Raw genomic sequence first — 20,834 nt, 5'->3', positions numbered from 1 at the left:
TTTTGACAAATATTAATCAATACACTTAGCCTACATTTCAATGCAATTAATTACATTTACATTACAATAATGACTATTACTTTATTATATATATATATATATATATATATATATATATATATATATATATATATATATATATATATGTGTGTGTGTGTGTGTGTGTGTATATATATATATATATATATATATATATATATATATATATATATATATATATATATACTTGTTATATTACAAAATAATTATTCATTATGTAATTAATAAGTAATATCATTATTATTCATAATATATATCATAATACAATTTTATATAATTTTAATATATCACATATATAATAGGCATAGTCTATATTTTGCATTTCTAGATATATTATATCATAATAATTAGCCTAATTTACCTTATTATCATTAGTATCATACAATGCTTATTATTGTCATTATCAATATTATTCTTTGTCAAAAATGGGATCTTTAATAAAATGTTACAAAAATAATTAATTCTATAATTCATAATTAATATAAATAATATAATAATTCTAATATAACAACAATTCTAATATATGTAATATAATAATTCTAATATAATTCTAATAATTATTTATTATGAGATAATATAATGTACCTTGTAGGTATAGCCTATATTTTGCATATTTATTGTATTGTTTATACATAAAAAGACACAGAAAATAATAATAAATACAATGATATATCTGTATATATTATATTATTATAATAATTAGCCTTATGTACATTATTAGTATTAGTATTATTGTACAATGATAATTATTGTCAATATTAATATTCGTTTGGATATTTTTATAAATGTTAAAATCAATTGTTAAAATATATTAATTCATCATTGTATAATTAATCATTAACATAACATAATAATTATTATAAGTTACTATTATAAGATAATCTATCTATCTATCTATCTATATATATATATATATATATATATATATATATATATATATATATATATATATATATATATATATATATATATATATATATTGGATGACGTAATAGTATTGTAACGCTTTATTATGATTTTGATTATTATTATTTAAGATTTTGCTCTTGATATGTTACTGTTACAATAGTGCAGTGTAGCACTGGATAAAATAATCTTCCTCAGCAATAGATATAGTGTAAATGAAGTCCATTGGATGCCGTTATTGGGGCTTTATTGGAGCAGTCAACCGCTGGTGACCACGCGTACAGTGCGAGTTGTTCAAAAAAACTCACACTCCCATAATTCCTCGCCCGCATCGATGCATTATGGGTAATATCGAAGTAAAGACGCTGGTCTGGTACTATTTCCTGTAGTCGCGCTGGACTAAGAAAATAGGTTCCTTGCGCTCTTTTATTACTGACCGCAGTTATCTTCTAAGGCCGGTTTTGTAGTAAGTTGAAAGCTTTTTATCGCGAAGGTTTGGCTGTTAAAGTAGACGCGATGACGCAGATGTTCTTGTTCAAAGCTTCTTTACTTTACAAAGACCTTTGCCCCGAGCAGTCGCGCTTTCTCATGTAAGTACCTTTCAATCGACCCTCAACTGTACACACAATGCGGCTCGCGATCGGTGTGGTTTTTTAACACGCTGCTGTGCACGTGCTCCTCGCCATGCTTTCTGCTGCAGTGCCGCGAAGTTACCAGTAGATGGCAGGCTACTCCTCTTTAATACTTCATACGCGCTCGTCTTACACTTCTAGTCGTTTAGAGATAGAGTGGTATTATAAGAAGTTATTTTAGATCAGATAATTGATATGCAGAACAATTTTTGTGTGATTTTGGGCTAAATAAATTCAGGCTGTTAGCTACAAATGGAAAAAAACAGCAATAAAAATCTTTTTTTTTTTAACAAGTAGAGGTTTGTTTTTATAATGAATTTTAAACAGCAACAACAACAATAATCATAATGATGATAGTGATTTTGTTATTAATGTATTTAATGATTATTTGTTAATATTGCTACTATTGTTGTTGATTGCAATATCTGTAATAACATTTCCTTTTAAATAGTTGCATTAATGGTATTGTTGGGTGCTGTTCTTTAACCGAGTTCTGGTTCCTTTCTACGTTGTTCCTTAGTAAGTATGCTCTTCCTGTTATCTCAGATAGTGTCAAATACTTTAGGGATGTTTTCAAGTGCAGTAATCATATTTACGCATTTGTGGACACAATAGCATCATTTGTTAGCATCAAGGTAATGTAATAATGTAATGTAATAAACACGTGCACTCAAATCTCATCAGCTAAATAGCGTGTTGGTCAGTTGTTGTTTACTGCGTTTAATCATCATTAAACATTTGTGCCTTTCATTTTGAAAGTGGATGAAAAATGTCTCATCTTTGGTGAAAAACCAATAGTGATTAACCGCCACATATTAATGATGCCTTTTAAAAGGCTTGTACCAGGGTTTTACTTTAACAACAGGATTACAGCTTTAGTTAAAAATTATAAAAATATGATAATTATCAGTCGTACTATCTAGAAAGTACTGTAAGTGTCCATATATATATATATATATATATATATATATATATATATATATATATCTACTGCATCACACAGAATAGTAAAGTAATGAGTCTAATATGATTGTAGTAAAGATTTGTCAAGGTCTCTTGCTTTGTGTAATGTTTCTGAAGCTATGAATCATGATGTTTTGGGTAGTGCTGGCGGCAGAGTGAGTGAAGATACATGACGCTTGTCTTTGGGGCTGCGGCATGTTTTTCTTGGATTAAATGTTTCCCAGCTCCATGTTGAGGGTCAGCGTGCTGCATGCTTTAAGCGTTAGTTGAGGTTGAGCTCAGCGAGCGCAGAGGACATCTGCACTGACTCATGACATACATGTACGCAAGTTACTGGAATCCTTTGTCTGAAAGTATGTGCGCCATGAGATCCCTTCTGGATGAAGTGCACAGAGGTTGTGGTCTTATTTATGAAGCGCTTGTGTTAAGCTCCCTCTCAATTTCTCCCACAGGTGTCAGCGTAAGTCACGTTTATGTGCCTGGCACGTCGATAGGGATAGGGATAAGCTGTTGCTTCCCCTGGAGTGTTCAGTGGACTGTAATGGGGGCCTTCTTCTCTTTCTTGATTTTTATCTCAAGTGATTTAGCAAGAGTTTAGTCTTTGTTGATATTGTCGTGCTGAGGCAGCGCATTGTAAAGTGAATTTAAAGGTTCTTTATCTTTGCTCTGAGAGCACTTAAAAGGAGCTGCATTATTAATAAGCAAACGATTTGAATTAGAGTACCACAGTGAAGAAGTCATGTGAAGTCTGAGCCTCTATAGGCAGTGTATATATATATATATATATATATATATATATATATATATATATATATATATATATGTATGTATGTATGTATGTATGTATGTATGTATGTATGTATGTGTGTATTTATATGTATGTGTATATGTGTATATATATGTGTGTATATATATGTATATGTGTGTTTATTAGTAACGTCAAACAATAAGTAAATAAAAGCTTTTTTTTTGGGTTTATTTTTTTTTTGCAAATAGTTCAGATTAAACAAAACATAATTTGGAATGAAACAAGCTTTATACACACAAATAAACACTCTCTCAGAAACCTAACCAAACTAATAAAATCAAATAAATAAATGAAACAAATTATGAAATTAACAAACAAACAAAATAAAAGAGGTGCCTTTTTCTTATTTCAAAAGGCAAATTACTATCTATATTACAATTAACAAAAGGGCAAAAATAAACAAATATATAATCATGAGAGCTTTCATATTATTATTATTAATAATAATAATAATAATAAAATCAGATCGGTGAAATAAACAAATAAATAAAAGTAATGTGTATTTGACCCTGTAACTCTTCTAATTCTATTCTTTTAAAAATCTAACCCTAGCCTCTCTTCTTTTTCTATCTATTCCTTTTTTCTTATACCAGTAACAAAGACAACACGTGTCTCTATAGCTTGCTCGATTCTTTTTTCTATTTATTATATAATATTAAAAAGTGCTTGCTATGTGCTACGGTAAGCTAAGACTTGTTTTAGCACTTGCGTGTCATTGCTCTTTTCTCAATTTTATTAACTACCAAGCTGCTTTAGATTAAATCTGCTAAATGTGCTGGGCGATTGTTTCCTATTCTGCACGTGTACAGCTAACAGCAAATAAAAAAAAATAATACAGTTAAACAAAGCCATGAAACACACTCAAAACCGAAGAATTTCAGTCAGTTAAAAAAAAAAAGATGAATACAAATGAATGAAGGGAAGAATTGTGAACTCTACAGAGAGAATGTCTGTGACACAGACGCATTCGTTTATTGTTCGGTTGACATTTATCAGACTTTATAGCAGGCAGGAATGAATTCATTCGCACTTCATCACTTCTCTGGTTTGGCTCCTCGTCTTCTCTTTGGGAGCAAGTGGTGTGCCTCAGCTCTTTGGCATGCTGGGAAACATCCGCTGTGGCATCGCAAACGCTCGCATATGACGGGACGGTGGACGATTAGAATTAAAAACCCCGCCCCCCTTAAAACTCACGTGCCGCATAATAACAACACGCAGCTTTTAGCAATGTGATCTAATTTTAGACAGGATTATGAGGCTTAGATAAAGGAGGTAGGCAGAACAGCACCATCTCCAAAAATAGGGGGCACACACACAAAGTCTCTCGGGAAATTAAAGCCCCTGAGAAGGCCACCGACCTGCTCTGTGTGCCACACTTTGACCTCAGTATCTTTGTATGTTGTAATTCTTACCTAGGCTTCCTGAGAGTGCTTTTCCTTTTAGTGTAGAAAAATACCTTTTTATTCATAGTCTGCCGCACAGTTTCCACCCAGCGTCTAGGAATCTTTAAGACATAAACAAACAGCAGCGTTGCTTCATCAGATTGGGCGCAGGACCTCTTGCAAGCTCATAAATGATTCATAAGCTGCGATATTCGAGCCTAACTCCTATAACGGCCGAGATTTTAAAGACTAACTCTTTTACTGCTTTTTTCATTGCAGGCAAAGGCGTCAGCTCAATGGTAAGTTTCAGCATTGTTATTTATATTAATAGACCCGTGTGGGATTTTACAGTGCTCATTTTAATATAGTCCCAAGTCTATATAAGTCCTTGTAGGCGACAGAACAGACAGTTGGTTTTGAAAAGGACCAGTAAACCAAGTTAAACCCATTAAGTCCGACCACATTTCCTGATGTGAAACCGGAATCCTTTTCTGCAGCCTTCACAAACCTCAAAGACGGCCCCCCGACAGAGGGGTAGGATGACCACATATCGGAAAAGCTGTACAAAATGCCAAACCGGCCTCAGAATAGGGCATAGCATCACCTGTTTTATTTTAACCGGTCGCCATGCCAAAAACCTCCACTACTTTTCTCTTTCGTTCCAGCGCCCGCCCTGCCGGGGGCTATGATTTGCCCCTTCTGCTTTCAGTGGCGACAACTGGGCAATCATCACGTTCGTCTGCGGCCCAAGCGGAAGCCCACGGCGGCGATCACAAGACTTTTGATGAGAGAGGCGGCAGGGAAGAGACTGAGCACAGAACAGACCCTGGTCCTTCAAAGGTTTAAAAGGGCCTCCAATGCTCTGGTGAGGGCGAGACCACCTGTTTTATGTCCTCTTGATTTGAATGCTGTCACTATATCGACCCATTCCTGAGTCATGTGAGATTAGATTAGATTAGATTAGGTGGATGAATTTAAACCAGAAGAACAAACACCGTGTTGCCATATATGTACATGGTGCTCAAAAGCTTGGGTTGGCCGCCACCATTTAAAATAATCAAAAGAGACAGTAAAGACATTTGTTTTGGAAACCTTCTTGGTTTACACAGAAACCAAGGCACAGAATCATTATATTAGACTGATTTCTGAAGGGTCGTGTGACACTAAAGTCTGGAGTAATGATGCTGAAAAAAAAAAAAAAAAAAATAATATATATATATATATAATGACTGACTAACTGACCCCAGACAGTCTGAATAATACTGTACAAATGATGAGCAAAATATTGAATCTAATAACAGCACACAATTTAATAAGTAATGTGCAATAATGGGCAAAAAACTGTACCATAAATACCATTTAAATATTTAGTCATAACAATCAGTTCTGAATTAATAACCTTAAAACTAAATATAGACCATTTTAATTCAACTAGCGTCACATTTTTGTTTTTTTATTTTATCCTGCATTGTATATAGTTTTAATGCATTAGCTATACCATGCCCCTTATAATGCACAATTAATATAACACTTATCAATTCATGCATTTCTTTAAATTGGTTATACTTGTACCCTTTATAATGCATTGCACACAAAGGTATAAAGTGTTACCCTATAGTAAAATCATGGGTGAAAGAGGGGGAATGGGATCGGGACATGGCCCAGGTCAAACTCCAAAATGGGGTCTTTGTAAAACAGCTGCTCTTATGTATCTTATCTCATTTCGCTTTTAAACCCTTTAGCCATCTTGCTTGCTAGACTTTCATTGTGAGGGCAAACTAAAGCACAAGATAAAACTAAGGTCTGGCAGTCGAACGTTCGTTTGAAAATAAACCAGTATATCTCTTTGTCTGCTGCTCTTTTCAGTAAACACAGACGGGATCATCGATGTGGCCTTAAAAGCTTTTCCCATTGACTGCACTTAAGTTGTTATATGGCCTATATGAAGGCACTTTATTACTGATGCACTCTTAGAAGACTGTAGGGCACAACTAAACACTTAAAAGTGTTTGAACGCTTAGCCAGGAGTACGATATTTATGTTTAGAGATATGGTTATGGACTATCACATGTTAATTATCATTCATCTGACAGAAAGACGTTAATCAGACACAGAAACACTCCTTTTATAGTGATTCGTTTAACGTCAGATGACTTTGATCTGAAAGCCAGGAAGATCCGCTTAAGATGATTTAGAGCAGAAAAGTTCTCATTTTCTGAGGCTGTGCTGAAGTGTGACTGGATCAGTTGAATGATTGGGGTGTTTAGTGAAATGTGGTTATTTGTAGAAGCATTTAACCCTCAAAAGCCCGGTCACGGAGGTCTACGTGCTGGCGCACAGGGAAGCATAGCTGCGTGAGACTCGTGGTTCGGGGGGTGGAGTGGTAGGCGTTAGATTGCTAGATTCTGAGCACATTGTTGGTGTGTGTTTCTTCGCGGGAGAGCAAGATTTTGGCAAGACCAGTAATGAACTTGACAGACAGCCAATGTCGGGAGAGTTCATATCTTTTAACCGTGTCTTATGTTCCCATGATATGGTAAATGGGACAGTGTTAGCTGTGAGGGAAACAGCGTTTAGGAAATAACTTCTTTTGTGGAGGTCATGGAGGATCATTTTCTGTTTGTCAGGTTGAATTGAATATAAATAGCCTCATATCCATTTTAAGATGAAGAACAATTTGTCGCTCTAGATTTAATCAGATATTTTAAGCATTTTAAAAACTTGCCTTTTGGAGAAAGCATTACGACTAATCATGTAACCTCAATTGTTACTTGTTAACCCTCGTTAACCTCAGATGGTTTCCACAAAAATATTAATAGCATTCATAGTAAAAATAATAATTTGGCACTTGAGTGTCAAATCAGCATGTTAGATTGATTTCTGAAGAATCGTATGACACTGAAGACTGGAGTAATGATGCTGAAAATTCAGCTTTGCTGTCAAAGGAATAAAAACATTTAAACATATTTAAATAGAAAAGAGTTGTAATGAAGTTAAGTTAAAATTTGCAAATATAAATCTCAATATTGCTATTTTTTTCAGCATTTTTGCTGAAATTAAATGCATTGAAATGTGTAATAACACTAGTGGATTTTCAATACATTTCTAATGCATTGTTCTTTTTAACCTGTATCTATTAGTTCTCATCCATCTTCTTTCATTTGCCCATCGTGTTTTGTATTTGGCGACAAATTAAAGAAATAGTTCACCCAAGAATTTAAATTCTGTCATCATTTACTTACGATAGTAAGTGAGTAGTTCCAAATGTGTATGAATTTCTGTGTGAACACAAAGAAAGATGTTTTGAAGAAAGTTTGTAACCAGACTTTTTCTGGGCCACCATTTTCTTCTAAAAAAAATACTATTACCCAAAACAGCCTGGTTACAAACTTTCTTTAAAATATCTTTCTTTGTAAATGATGACAGAATTAGAATTTTTGGGTAAACTATTCTTTTAAGATGCGAAGAGTAGTGTTCTTTTAGTATTATTTAATTTTACATCCCTAAACATTTTTTTTTCATTGTGCTTGCATAGTGATATATTTAATTTGTCATTAATAGGTTTACTCTACAAATCAAACTGCTTGCGTCTCATTTAATATCAGCTGCTTTCTAGCTTCACGTGGATGGAGCATCATCAAACGTCATAGAAAATTCTAAGTGAAATGCTTGAAGCATGATTAATAAGTTCATTTGTTTTAAAATGCTAACTGTGTGAATCACCGTGGTGGGTGTAAATGAGTTGATTCCAGGTGGTAGAGCCTGTTGAATTGTGGTATTTGTCGTTGAGTGGAAGCTGTTGGCCTTGAACTTTGAAATCAGTCAGAGCCACCCAGTCTCTAGCAGCGAAATGCTTGACATGCTGGGGCTTGTGACAGCTCTGCCAGGTCTTTAGCAAGTTATTTTAAGTATCTTTTTACATACTTGTTAGCCTGAGTGAGATTAATGCACGTTTTATCTTCCCAAGTACATGTAGTATATGGATTTGGGTAAAAGTCGAGTTCACCTGGGTATTTTAGAGGTTTGCTTTTAGCTTGGATGGCAAGGTGATTCAACAATTTTTTTAAATTCAGGTGCTCTCAATAGACTGCTCTTAGCTGAATCTGGCCTGATTCCCAGTTTGCTTGCTTATGTTGTGCACAAATGTATACTGTGTGTACTGCCAATAGGTGAGAACGTACTTGTAAGTAGACATATTTTGTCACATACTACCCTTTGAAACTGTACTCTATTCATCAACTTCCAATTCATTATTTCTTTACAATCACCCAAAAATAAAAGTTCTATTGTCTTATACTCTCATGTCAATACAGACTTAAAAGACTGGTCAATCTTTGAAAACACGAATTAAGAGGTTTCTGACCGTCTATTGAAAATCAATGATACTAAACCTTAGATTAACCAAATTCTTATGAGTTTGGAATGACATGGGTGAGTTTTACTTAATTGTTTTCTATGCTTTTGTTTGGAACAGAATGCTCTGAAACTCCTTTTCTGATGCACTTTAAAAATCCAATGGAAATGGGGCACCATCTGACAATGTTTGCCAAGAGATTGTTTGGCTTGGTGTTTTCACCATTCTATGGTGTGTGTGGTGAACTAATCACATTTCATGTCCTATTTAGGATAGAAAGTATGCAAATTTCATGCAGTGCTGGCTCTGCTCCTGCAGTTTCTTTGTGATCGTCACTTTTGGATCGGAACGGTCTCATACCTCCAATAGAAAGCTCAGATGTTGCATGTGCATCTTTCAACATTTTGGGAAGCATCTGTGCCAGCAGCCTTGGCTTTTTCCAGCATGCGTTTGATGCAGGTTATGCTTGATGTGTGTGACATCCTGTTTTCCCCTCAGGGAGAGAATAAGTGATGCAGCTTTTCCATGTTTGGTCAAGGGGGATGGGCGTATCACAGATCGATCAGCCCTGGAAAGCAGATGGGTCTCCACATATCAATATAGCTGACCACACACACACACATTTATTACTTGGTCAGGCTTGCATATCAAGGGCAGCTGTGGCATCTAGAATCTCAGCAGCAAGGTCAGAGACGACAGTCTAGCCCTGGTTGCTGGGTTGAGGGTATTTCAGGATCCTGGACTATTAATAGAACACAAAAAGCCCATCTGGTGGACTGATATGTGTGTGAGGGAAAGGCAAAGTGTCAGTAAATGTTTAGAAATTGGTGAAAAGCTCATTTAAACTTGTTGTCTGTGGCATTTGCAAAAGTCAGCATGTAGATGTGCAGTAAAGGCTTGTGTCATATGTCATACAACTTTAATATTATGAAAACGTTTACTATCTGTTATAGATAAACCTGGAAATAAACGTATGTAAAGTTATGTTTTAAAAAATAAATACGTTTTAGTATTCAAAGCAAAGAATTATTATGTTTAACTATTTACATTATTGTAGTATGTACATTATTGTAATATTATTTCGGAAAATTAAGTTTGAAGTGTGTGTGTTTGTTTGTGTGTCTATATATGCGCACGTGTGTGTATGTGTGCAATCAGTGTATCTTGATTTGTGTGACTGTTTTTGTTTAAAGCATTTTAATATAGCTGAATTTTTTTATGTTGTCCTGCAGCCCTATGCCCCGCCTCCCTCTGCTCTCACTAATTAAATAAGAAAATTACTTGGCATTGATTATGCGACTCATTCTAAATACATTATAACAAATCATGTTGGAGAACATAGGCTTTTACAAAAACTGTGACGGATGGAGAGAGACAAACCCAATAGAATTTAACAGTGTATATGAATTTAATAGAAACGCTTTAGGTCCCCACTGTGAATCCATTTTGGTACATTGGAAGGATAAAACGAAACCGCCAACCGTATTATTCCATTCATGACCCTTCACCTTGCATTGGATTCATCTATATACAGTTGTTCCAGCTTCGTTTTGCTTTCCCTATTTGTTTCCGTTCTGTTGACAGCTGCTGTGAACTGATTGCATGAATCTCTCACGAGGGAGCCATGGGGACATCGCCAGCATAAACATGCCTGATAATGGCTTGTGAATTCTCACTGCCTTCCATGTATTGATAGAACTCTTGTTTACCAACATTCTTAAACAGTATCTATTTTAGTGTTCCACAGAAGAAAGGAAGTCATTGGCACTTTATTTATAGACTGAGCCATTATGGCATACGTTTCCTCATAGAATTCAACACAAATGTCAAATGTTCACAGACAAGCTGATAACTTTCTTCTGTAAAACACAGAAAGAGACATTTTCAAAAATGCTGGTAAAGTTCCATTTTTGGTTATTTTTATTAACCGAGGCATGAGTCAAAATGATTTCCGTAGTCTTGCCTCTATTGGAACTAATTATTTCCAAAAGAATTAATTGTTTTTGGTTTGTTGGTGTCCCCATCGGGCTTCTTAACTAGCTTAACCAGCACGAATTTCTTAAACGGGCTTCGCAAGAAAGAACGTATGGGTTGACCAGCATGATTTGCTGGAGAACGACACCACTGTGTGAATCCACCAACATAAACCCAGCATGGAAGTCCACTTGAGTTGGCCTAACCTGACCTTTTCAATAGAGTCATTTAACCCAGGAACAAAGAGAGAGAAACTATTCAGTGACATCTCTATCATCTCTCTCGGCTCCCTCGGAATCTGTCCTTATCTTTCACAGTGTTTATCCCAAGGATTCATTTTCAGCTTGGACCTGTCAGACATCTCTGTTTTGAGTATTGTGTTTATGACCCTGTTTAATGGGCAGATCTTGATCGTGGGGAATGATCTATTTTGGGATTGAGCTGTATGATGGAGATTAAAGGATATGACAGAGTCAGAGTCTTTATATGGACAATCGCTCAACTTTTTAAAGCAGCGGTTAACTACTACGGCCTGTTTCCCAATTTAGCTTAATCTTGATACCGTGTTCTCCTAAAGCTCTTTGGTTATTGTGGTCAGCTTTGTAGTGAGATGCCAAAGCTTTGAGAGGTTTATTTAGCCAAGCAAGATGAAAATAGACGACTTTAGGGTTATATTTGATTTGTTCATGTTAAATATTCACACCAGATCAGCAGTGATTTTCACGAATAACTCTTGTACGAGAAAAAAAAAACCTATGCATGCCTATTACTAACATATTAGCTGTTTATTAGTACTTATAAAGTGCATATTCTGTATGACCATGTTCTACATTCTTCATTCTACACAATACCTAAAATTAACAACTACCTTACTAACTATTAAAGGAACACTTTTTTGGAAATAGGCTTATGCTATGCTATCGCCAGACCTGGACGTCGACTGAAAAGATTCATAAACGGTAAATCTTATCAACTCTGGGGGAGTTAGAGAATGAGCCTATTTCCAAAAAAAGTAGAGTGTTCCTTTAATAAACAGCACATTGGGAGTTTGAGGCGGAAGTCTTGGTTAACAGTTTGCTAATAGGAAGAATTGGACCTTAAAATAAAATGGCCAAAAATGTAATTTATTCTCACACAAGCTATCTTTACTTGGTCCACGTTTATCATGTGAGGTATAACACGTGTTGTAGTGTTATTTATTTTCTTCAAAGACTTGGTTTATGTTTCTGAGGAATTCCGTAAAGGTTTGGTCTGATATTACGGACCATCCTTTCAGTCGAGAGTCAGTCAGACAGGCTCCGCCCCCCGCTGCAGCTCATTGGCTGTTGCTGCTCTTTATATCTCCAGACATGAAGGATGCTGTAGTAAACATAGCTGCTCTCACACACATGACTGGATCATTATAACTTCTCTACATTTCAGCTTAGCTACCTGTTACCTCAACAAGCAATGGCTGCCTTCGTGTCGGTGAGTTCAATTCCACACCGAAGGGTGTAGATTAAGTAGTTTTATCATTCGTGCAGTACCCTGTGAATAACTAATAAACATTAGAGTAATGCAACATAAAAATGTTTAGGACATTTTTTAGGAAATTTGCTGCTAAAGGATCTTTATTGTTGTTTGCAACTACTACTCGGAAAAAGTTTGGGGGTTGATCAAATTTGAATGTTTATAAAAGTCTCTCTTGCTCACCAAAGCTGTGTTTATTTGATGATGAAATATTGTAATAATGTAAAATATAATTACAATTGAATATAACTTTAATATATTTCAATTTGAATAATTCAATTACTGATTTGATTCGAATTAGAAAGTTTTGTAACATAAATGTCTTGACTATCACTTTTAATACGTTCTTGCTGAACACTCGTTTTCGTTACTTGAAGCTAAAATAGTTTGAAAGAGTGAAAAGAAGTGGATTATAAGTGTATGTAAAGCACAGAGTACGTAGTGATGTGTCTGAGTGGAAGTGTGGGAGCGCCAGTGGTTGGTCAGCTTAATTTAGTGCTAGTCTCTGGCAGTTTCTGGCATGTGTCTAGAGAACTTAATGTGCCTTGCTGTATATAGAGCTCACGTTCATGTACAATGTGTGGAATACTTGAGATGAGTGTCAGCAACACCTGGCTATTAAGGTAGAAAACAACACAAAAATCTAGACATTTGTTTATATGTGTATTTTACTTGTGTTGAACAATGAATGTTTGTGTTATTGCCTTTGATTTTTGCTATTTTGCCAGTGATTTAAGGCGATTGCGCAATCGTTTTGACTGTTTTAGTAAACTGAGAGACTGAAAGACGTGGCTGTCAACACCGTTCATTTCCAGAGACTGTCCTTACCAGTATGATTTGCAATGTGAAGATCCAGAGTACATCTAACGTCAACATTGAACATAATGCTTTCTTCTTTTAGATGGCAACGTGTCACACCTGTAATAAGATGTCCAGACAACCTGGAATGAATCGGGAGCTTCTGACTTCACTGTCAAACTGCCGAAGTACCCCAGGAAGCGCAGGCAAACGCAGAACTCCACAGTCAGCCAACAGGTCTACTCCAAAATCTCTGAAAGACAGAACACCAAATGGCACACCTAGGTAAGACACTCTTAACGGACGTATATATGACACAGGTCCTCGTAGAAATACCCTTTAACTCTGCTGTTAAAACTACGTATGCAATTCTTTCTTTCCTGCAGGTCAGTATCTTTAGACGCCGGCTCGTCATCTTCAAAGCCCGGCAGTGCGAAGTCATCGCCTTTCGCCCGCCTCAAAAAGATCCTGATGCTGGAAAGCAAACAGCAGAGCAAGAAAGGTGGTCTGAAGGACTTGCTTTCATATCTCTGAAGATCTCAGGGTCATTAAAATGAAAGACTTTGGCCCACTTTAAGTGGAGCTGATAAGTTCAGAGCAGGAACGTGATGGCGGTCCTTGTGTGTTACATTGCCACCTAGTGGAGGAGCCGCTAGGCTGGATTGTACTGAAGGACAGTTAAATAGTGAAGAGAACATCTCCTTTTCATCCATCAAGTGTCTGTTTCTGAATCCATGTGGTGTGTGCTACAGAACCATGCTGTGACTTTTTTTATTTGTGACGTTTTTTATGTTCATGATCCCACATACTGTTCATTTCTGCACAAGGAAGAGTACTTTTATATGTCGTGTGTTTAATGTTCATTTTTGTACACTTTGAATTCACACATTTGTATCACCAGCTCTAAGTTTGGATCACTGATATTAAAAGGTTTTTCTTTACACTTGGCTTACACGCAGATATTAGTATTGTTTTTTTTATTATTATTAAAAATTGTGCTGGCTTGTTTACATCTGATGGCGTATTTGCTGTCAATCTGTGTAGCAAAGACCAAAATATTTCATACTATTTTTTTTTCCTCAGTACATTTAAAAAGAAAGGTGTTTTTGTCGTCTTTGATCTTTGACAGATCATTTTTCAATAAAAACTACAATATTGACGTTTGTGTGGTTATTTATATATTCCCTTTAAAAGATGCTAAAAACTTCTCTTCTAGCTTCAGAATGTATTGTAGATTTTTAAGAAGGAAAACTGATGTAAAGATGCAATTATACATGTTAAAAAAATGGAAAAGCGAAACAAAATCATAGTCCTTTATACATAAGTTTACAAGTAATGAGACGACGTTTCTGTTAATGCAAGTGTTCAAAAACCAGCATACGTATTACGGCATAAACACCACAATAAATATTTTGGTCCATTGGAACATTGAACTGGATAATAGTTAAAAACCACTGTAATGAAGTGATAGCGCTTTATTATTTCAGAGAAAAATAAACATTATACATGTACTTTAATTCAAATGCAAATATTGAACATTATACAATTATGCATACAAAAAGGAAAAAATATTTATTAAAAATATAAGTACATTCATTCAGTAAAGGCATTTTTTTCTCTTTAGAATATTCAGACAGGCCAAAAAGTACGTTTTCCCATAACATTTTAAAAGATCCTAAATAAACACAACAAAATAAATTATTGGTAGATGTCTATATTACCGCAATATAACGCGTTTTGATATCTCTGCACGCTTCTTGCATGCAGACTTTTATTTTGACATCTCTTACTAATCCGCTGATCTCTCTCTTTCACCCGGAAGTGGTCAAACTCTCATGTGCCTTTACAATCATTAGTACCTTAAAATTAGTACCTTTTTGGACGTAATGCGTGGTTAAATATTTAAAGTTAACCGCCCCTGAAGAATGTACGATGTCCAGTCGCAAACGAAGCCGAGAGCACCACGAGGACAGGCACGAACGAAAAAAACACAAGGAATCAAAACAAGATGAAGACAAATACCAGCACCAAACCAGAAAGCTGATTCACGAGGTGCAGAAACTCAAGCATGTGGAGACGTTGTGAGTGTTTGCAGCTTTAGTAACGACTTTCAAGAAAGTCTTCAGAATCTGAACGTTTTTTGTATGGTGTTGCAAAAGTTGTTTGTGCGTTATTTTGTGACTTTCTTTTCCTTTTCCCTTTCAGCTATGAAAATCCTCCCCCTGGCTACATAAAGGTTTGGCCGTAGTTTAACGTGAAATTATTAAATGATTAGCTGGTTGCTTTAGCCTTCTCTTACAGAAATGGTGTGCATGCATTAGAAATAAGCCTTCGAGCGAGCATTTTGCAATACATGCAGAACTGCTTTCGCAGGATGAGGATGACAAACCAGAGGACTGTATCCCTGATACCCCCGGGAATGAGGACGCCAGGAACTTTTTGGCTCATGCTCCCACCAAAGGACTGTGGATGCCTCTGGGCAAAGAGGTGAAGGTCATGCAGTGTAAGCAAGCGCTCAGATGCCTTCGCTGTTTACAAAAAAGAGCTATGCCAGAAGTGGCGTTTTAGTTCTGATGAAGGTCATTGAGAAATCTTACAACTTGTGTGTGTGTGTGTGTGTGTGTGTGTGTGTGTGTGTGTGTGTGTGTGTGTGTGTAGGCTGGAGATGTAAGAGGTACGGCCACAGAACGGGAGACAAAGAATGTCCTTTCTTTATTAAAGGCAATCAGAAACTGGAGCAGTTCAGAGTGGTGAGTAACATGAACGGCCTACTTTTGCGCTGCTGCGGTCAATAAGTCATTTTTTTAAAGCATGTGTAGTACCTAATTACACGTACAGCATTTGGACGTTTTGAGATTAAGCTATGAAGCATAAGTCTGCTGATGAACCAGTTTTGTCATATATAATCAAATCTTGAATGTATTAAGTCAGAATTTTAATAATGCTACTAATAAAAAAAGACTCATGGAGTCTGACATGTATAAGTTATATGATGTGTGTGTGCGTGTGTGTGGCAGTATAATTTCTGGAGGACTGCCACATCAACAGCTCGGCATAAAATATTAACTTCAACTTAAAGACTATAGAGTACTTTACTTCTGTTGCAGGTTTGTTAAAATTGGTTGTTAATGTTTTTACAATGTCTTTGATGCTTTCTTAGGCGCATGAGGATCCAATGTACGATATTATCCGTGAAAACAAACGCAACGAAAAGGAGACTAGGTACGTTGAGCTTCTTCGCGGACAAAGGACCGCGTCGTGCGTTTTAATCACTAAGATTAAATATTTTTGTTATTATGTTGCGTTGAAGTAACATTAATAATTAATAAAGGTGGGTCCGTTCAAAAGTTTGTGGTCAGTAAGATTTTTTTAGTGTCTTTAAAAGAAGTTTCTTACGTTTCCCAGGGCAGTATTTATTTGATTAAAAAAAAAAAAAAAAAATAAATAAATATATATATATATATATATATATATATATATATATATATATATATATATATATATATATATATATATATATATATATATATATATATTTTTTTATTATTATTATTTAATTTATTTTCTGTGATGCAAAGCTGATTTTTTTTTTTAGCATTCTTACTCCAGTCTTCAATGTCACATGATCGACAAACATTTTGTAAATATTATTAATGTTGACACTAAAATTGTATGTATGTTTGTTTTGTTTTCTAATATTTTTTTTGGAAAAAGTTTTTCTGCGATTCTTTGATGCATTAAGAACAGAATAAACTTGAAATATGAATATTTTGCAATACTATACATTTCCCTCCTATTACCTTTGATCAGTGTAATGTGCCTTTGTTGAATCAAACCGTTAATTTCCTTTATAACTTGTTCCGACCCCAGACCTTTGCACGGTTGTCTCTGTAAGTGAGATGAAGAGCTTTTAATGATGCTCAGTCTGCTAGATCTGCTTATTTAATAAAATATTTGACGAGCGGAGGCCTCTTAGAGGCCAGTGTTGATGAATTCAGTCAGTTCAACAAAAGAAGCCTGTTGCAGATGATTACGTAACTCTTTACTCCGCTGCGCTTATCTTCTGCCGTGCGGCGACGAGGGCTCTTGCTACATGGGAGTAATTAGAAAGCGTTACGTGGGATGTAAACCCATTTTGGGCCGTTTTGACAGGTTATTTTGCTCGAGCTCCACGTTTATGCCGCAGAACCGTTAATAAACATTCCCCCGCGAGCTTTGGCGGTTTCAATTTTTCAGCAGGATGTTGGGGAAACAAGGAGTAGCTTGTTTAAAGAACTTGAAAGTCAGCCGCTTTAACACTGATGCAGTCTTCGCAGCACGCAGGGAATGAAAGCAAATCTAAAACGGGATTGTGGGATTGTGAACGGTTCCCAAGGATACGCACCTCCGTTAGAGGATGGGTGGGAACCCTCCGAACAGCGGTGATCTGATGAATTGTTAATAGATTCAGGTCAGTGTGGCAAAAGCTGTCAGAACGTGCTTGTGTTTTCTGCTTCCTCTTCATCGGTGGCAGTTCAATTTGCCTAAAAATGATAAAGCTGGAATTTGAAAGAAGCTGAACGAATCCGATTGCTCAAATAGGAAGTGTGCCATCTCCGTGGCACTAGCGCCGCCAAAAGGAATTGCAAAGATAATGACTGACATTTATGTCATTGGCGTATTATGGACATGTTTTTGTAATGGTACTTGTTTTGTGTGTACAAACACACACATTATTAGTTTATTTAATTTTATTTTACGAAAAAATAGTTAAGCGTCGCTTTTTAGGATTTGGTATAAAAATGATCATTTGTATATTTAATTGTCTCTGCTTATTAATGCTGGAGCAGGACTATTGTAAAGAAAATGGTAATTTCAGCAAATTAAAGTTGTCCTATTGTATTTAAATTTTGTAGTATTTGATATAATATTAGTATCGAATTTTAGTTGTTAAAAATAGTGTTTAGTTGTTAATTCTTGAAATAATAGTGTTTTGTATAAATGCTTTTAACCTTTTAAACACACACACAAAAATATATATATATATATATATATATATATATATATATATATATATATATATATATATATATATATATATATATATATATATATGACCTAACAATGAATGATTGTATTTATAACGTTAACGAAGGAAAATAAGATAATTAAGTAATATTAATACAGTAAAAAATGTATTGTTCACTGTTATTCACTTTAGTTAATATTAAATATTTTTATTAAATATTACATCGCTTTTTGGATTTGCTATAACCCATTAAAAAGCGAAAAAATTATTCTAATATAAAAATCTAATAGAATATAATTATAATAGAAATGCACTTGTTGCAAAATGCAACACAGTTTTGTTTTGTTTTTTTCTTCATGTTCAGTGTTGTTTTTTAGAAAGAGATCCGTTAACTATGGATTAATGTAAACGTATTACAATATTAAGCCTGGAATACTGTTTTACGATGTCTTTTCTCTGCACTGTAGGATCCAGCAGTTGAAACAGCTGCTCCAAGACACCACCTCCGACTCCGACACCACCTCGTCTTCCTCCACCGCCTCCTCCGATCACACCCGGAAGAAGAAGAAGAAGAAAAAGGAGAAGAGGAAGAAAGAAAAGAAGAAACACAAGAAGAAAAAGAAGCAGCACAAGGCCAAGGCTAGCGACGACTCGGATACAGATTAGAACGAGGCCGTCGGTGCGGGGTGTCTCGGTGCTCATCAAAGAGGGTCTGCAGTGGCGCGTCAGCCCTATCAAATATACACAGGAGCCTTCCCATCAGGTCCCCGGGCCGTCTTCAGATCTGCTTAATAATGCATGGATGCATTTAATCCCCTCTGTCGCGTTCGAATGCTTAGGATATGTGCATCTCTATCAGATTTCCTGTAGCTGGTCCTGTTAAGATGTCTGAATGTATGTCCATTCACATTTTGCGAATGTGTCGCTGCGAAAATAACTCATGAGAGGTTATAAGTCATGCCATCTGCCGTCGCCAACGGTGACGTCCGTAAGTGTCGTGTAAATAAAGCGGTGACTATGGCGTTTCGGCCGTTGCAACTTCTTTTTTATGGTAATTTGGTCTTTGGCCGTTTGTAGGTTGATTGCGTGTGTAGATTCATATCCTCCATTTCCATGGAAGTGTTTGGGGCTTCTGCGTCTGCCTATGGAAGGCAAGCACAGCCTATTAGCGCCACTTGAATGGCTGACAGTGTTCTGCTCATCATTCACATGACGAGAGGGGAGAAGATGCTTTGATCTCGTCGCTCAAGCGCTGTCCCGAGGTTGTCGCTGGAGTGCATGTACCGTTTTGCATCAAGATAAATAGCGCATCGCATCATCAAAGGAGCTCTTTATAATGCCGCATCAAATTTGCGACCGTTTAAACGCACGCTTTTTCAAACAAGAAGAAAACAATGATGAATTATTCGCAAATATTCATTTCGGTAATGAGATATTTAATGCGGCCTGTGAAGTCGTTGGCTTGCTCTCTTCTTCAGAATGCGTTCGCACTGGTAATAAAAGCTGGATTCTCATGTTTCCTTTTTAGTTCCTCTCTTTTCTTTGTGTCTCTTTGTTCCGATCTGGCCAGGGCCATTAGAAACGTGTGTGTATGTGACATGTTCCCTTTTTATCTGACAAGCCGTGAATCTCTCAAATGAGTTCCCCACTGTTCAGCTCTATGCTTTGTTAAATCACTGTTTTAAATTTTGATTAGCCAAAGAAGTTTAATCAGTGTAATCTGAAGTTTAATTGAGGCAGAAAATTCCAGCACAGTAGTTTTGCTTGAAAAATATGTATAATACATGGTACAAAACATTATCACACACATATATATATATATAGAGAGAGAGAGAGAGAGAGAGAGAGAGAGAGAGAGATATAGATATGCACACATAATAATGTTTTGTACCACGTTTTATATTTTATATTTTATATATATATATATATATATATATATATATATATATATAGTGCTGTCTAACAATTAATGGCTATATATATATATATATATATATATATATATATATATATATATATATAACAGATAACTATGTGCATGGTTTAGTTAAGTTTGTGTTATTTAGCTGTATTTTTCCTTTTTTTAACCAATCAAAATAACCCGAATGCAGTTTAATTGATTACTTTTTGGTTACTCACTACGTGTCTGTTGTATCAGGATTATCACAATTTTCTTGTGATACAGAGCGTGTTGTTGGTTTCCAGCAGTTTCCTTGCCTGAAGAGCTGGAGTTGTTCATCATTTCGCACAGTTAGAAGAAAAATCCCAAGCATGTCACAGCATTCTGAGAAGAGCTGAAGCAGAGACCGATCCATGATGCGTATTTGCATAATGGTTTTTATAAAGAGACAAACTAAAGGTAGCATCACCTCTGCTGCTGAGGCGCAGTGACATGTAGACTGGGTTTTGGTTTACGTGGTGCTTCACGTCATGTGCTGCGCTTAGCTAAATTCTAGACATT

General features: G+C 35.8%; 2 protein-coding genes across 2 annotated transcripts; both read left to right on the top strand.

Annotated features, from left to right (window-relative positions):
- Positions 1-1,280: 1,280 nt before the first annotated feature.
- On the top strand, positions 1,281-14,524 carry c19h18orf21 (chromosome 19 C18orf21 homolog). Its single transcript, XM_043218058.1, has 5 exons — positions 1,281-1,535; positions 5,010-5,029; positions 5,396-5,595; positions 13,469-13,650; positions 13,752-14,524. Exons 1-5 carry the CDS (start codon positions 1,462-1,464, stop codon positions 13,897-13,899), a joined length of 624 nt encoding a protein of 207 aa, XP_043073993.1. The 5' UTR covers positions 1,281-1,461; the 3' UTR covers positions 13,900-14,524.
- A 648-nt stretch (positions 14,525-15,172) lies between these two features.
- rp9 (RP9 pre-mRNA splicing factor) lies at positions 15,173-19,891 on the top strand. The gene is made up of 6 exons (XM_043218512.1): positions 15,173-15,446; positions 15,571-15,601; positions 15,739-15,868; positions 16,024-16,115; positions 16,526-16,587; positions 18,841-19,891. Exons 1-6 carry the CDS (start codon positions 15,298-15,300, stop codon positions 19,037-19,039), a joined length of 663 nt encoding a protein of 220 aa, XP_043074447.1. The 5' UTR covers positions 15,173-15,297; the 3' UTR covers positions 19,040-19,891.
- Positions 19,892-20,834: the final 943 nt, after the last annotated feature.

Source organism: Puntigrus tetrazona, chromosome 19 (assembly GCF_018831695.1).
Source record: "Puntigrus tetrazona isolate hp1 chromosome 19, ASM1883169v1, whole genome shotgun sequence".
NCBI lineage: Eukaryota > Metazoa > Chordata > Actinopteri > Cypriniformes > Cyprinidae > Puntigrus > Puntigrus tetrazona.
Note: the sequence above shows the minus strand (reverse complement) of the source record. Positions and strands in the feature narration are given on the sequence as shown.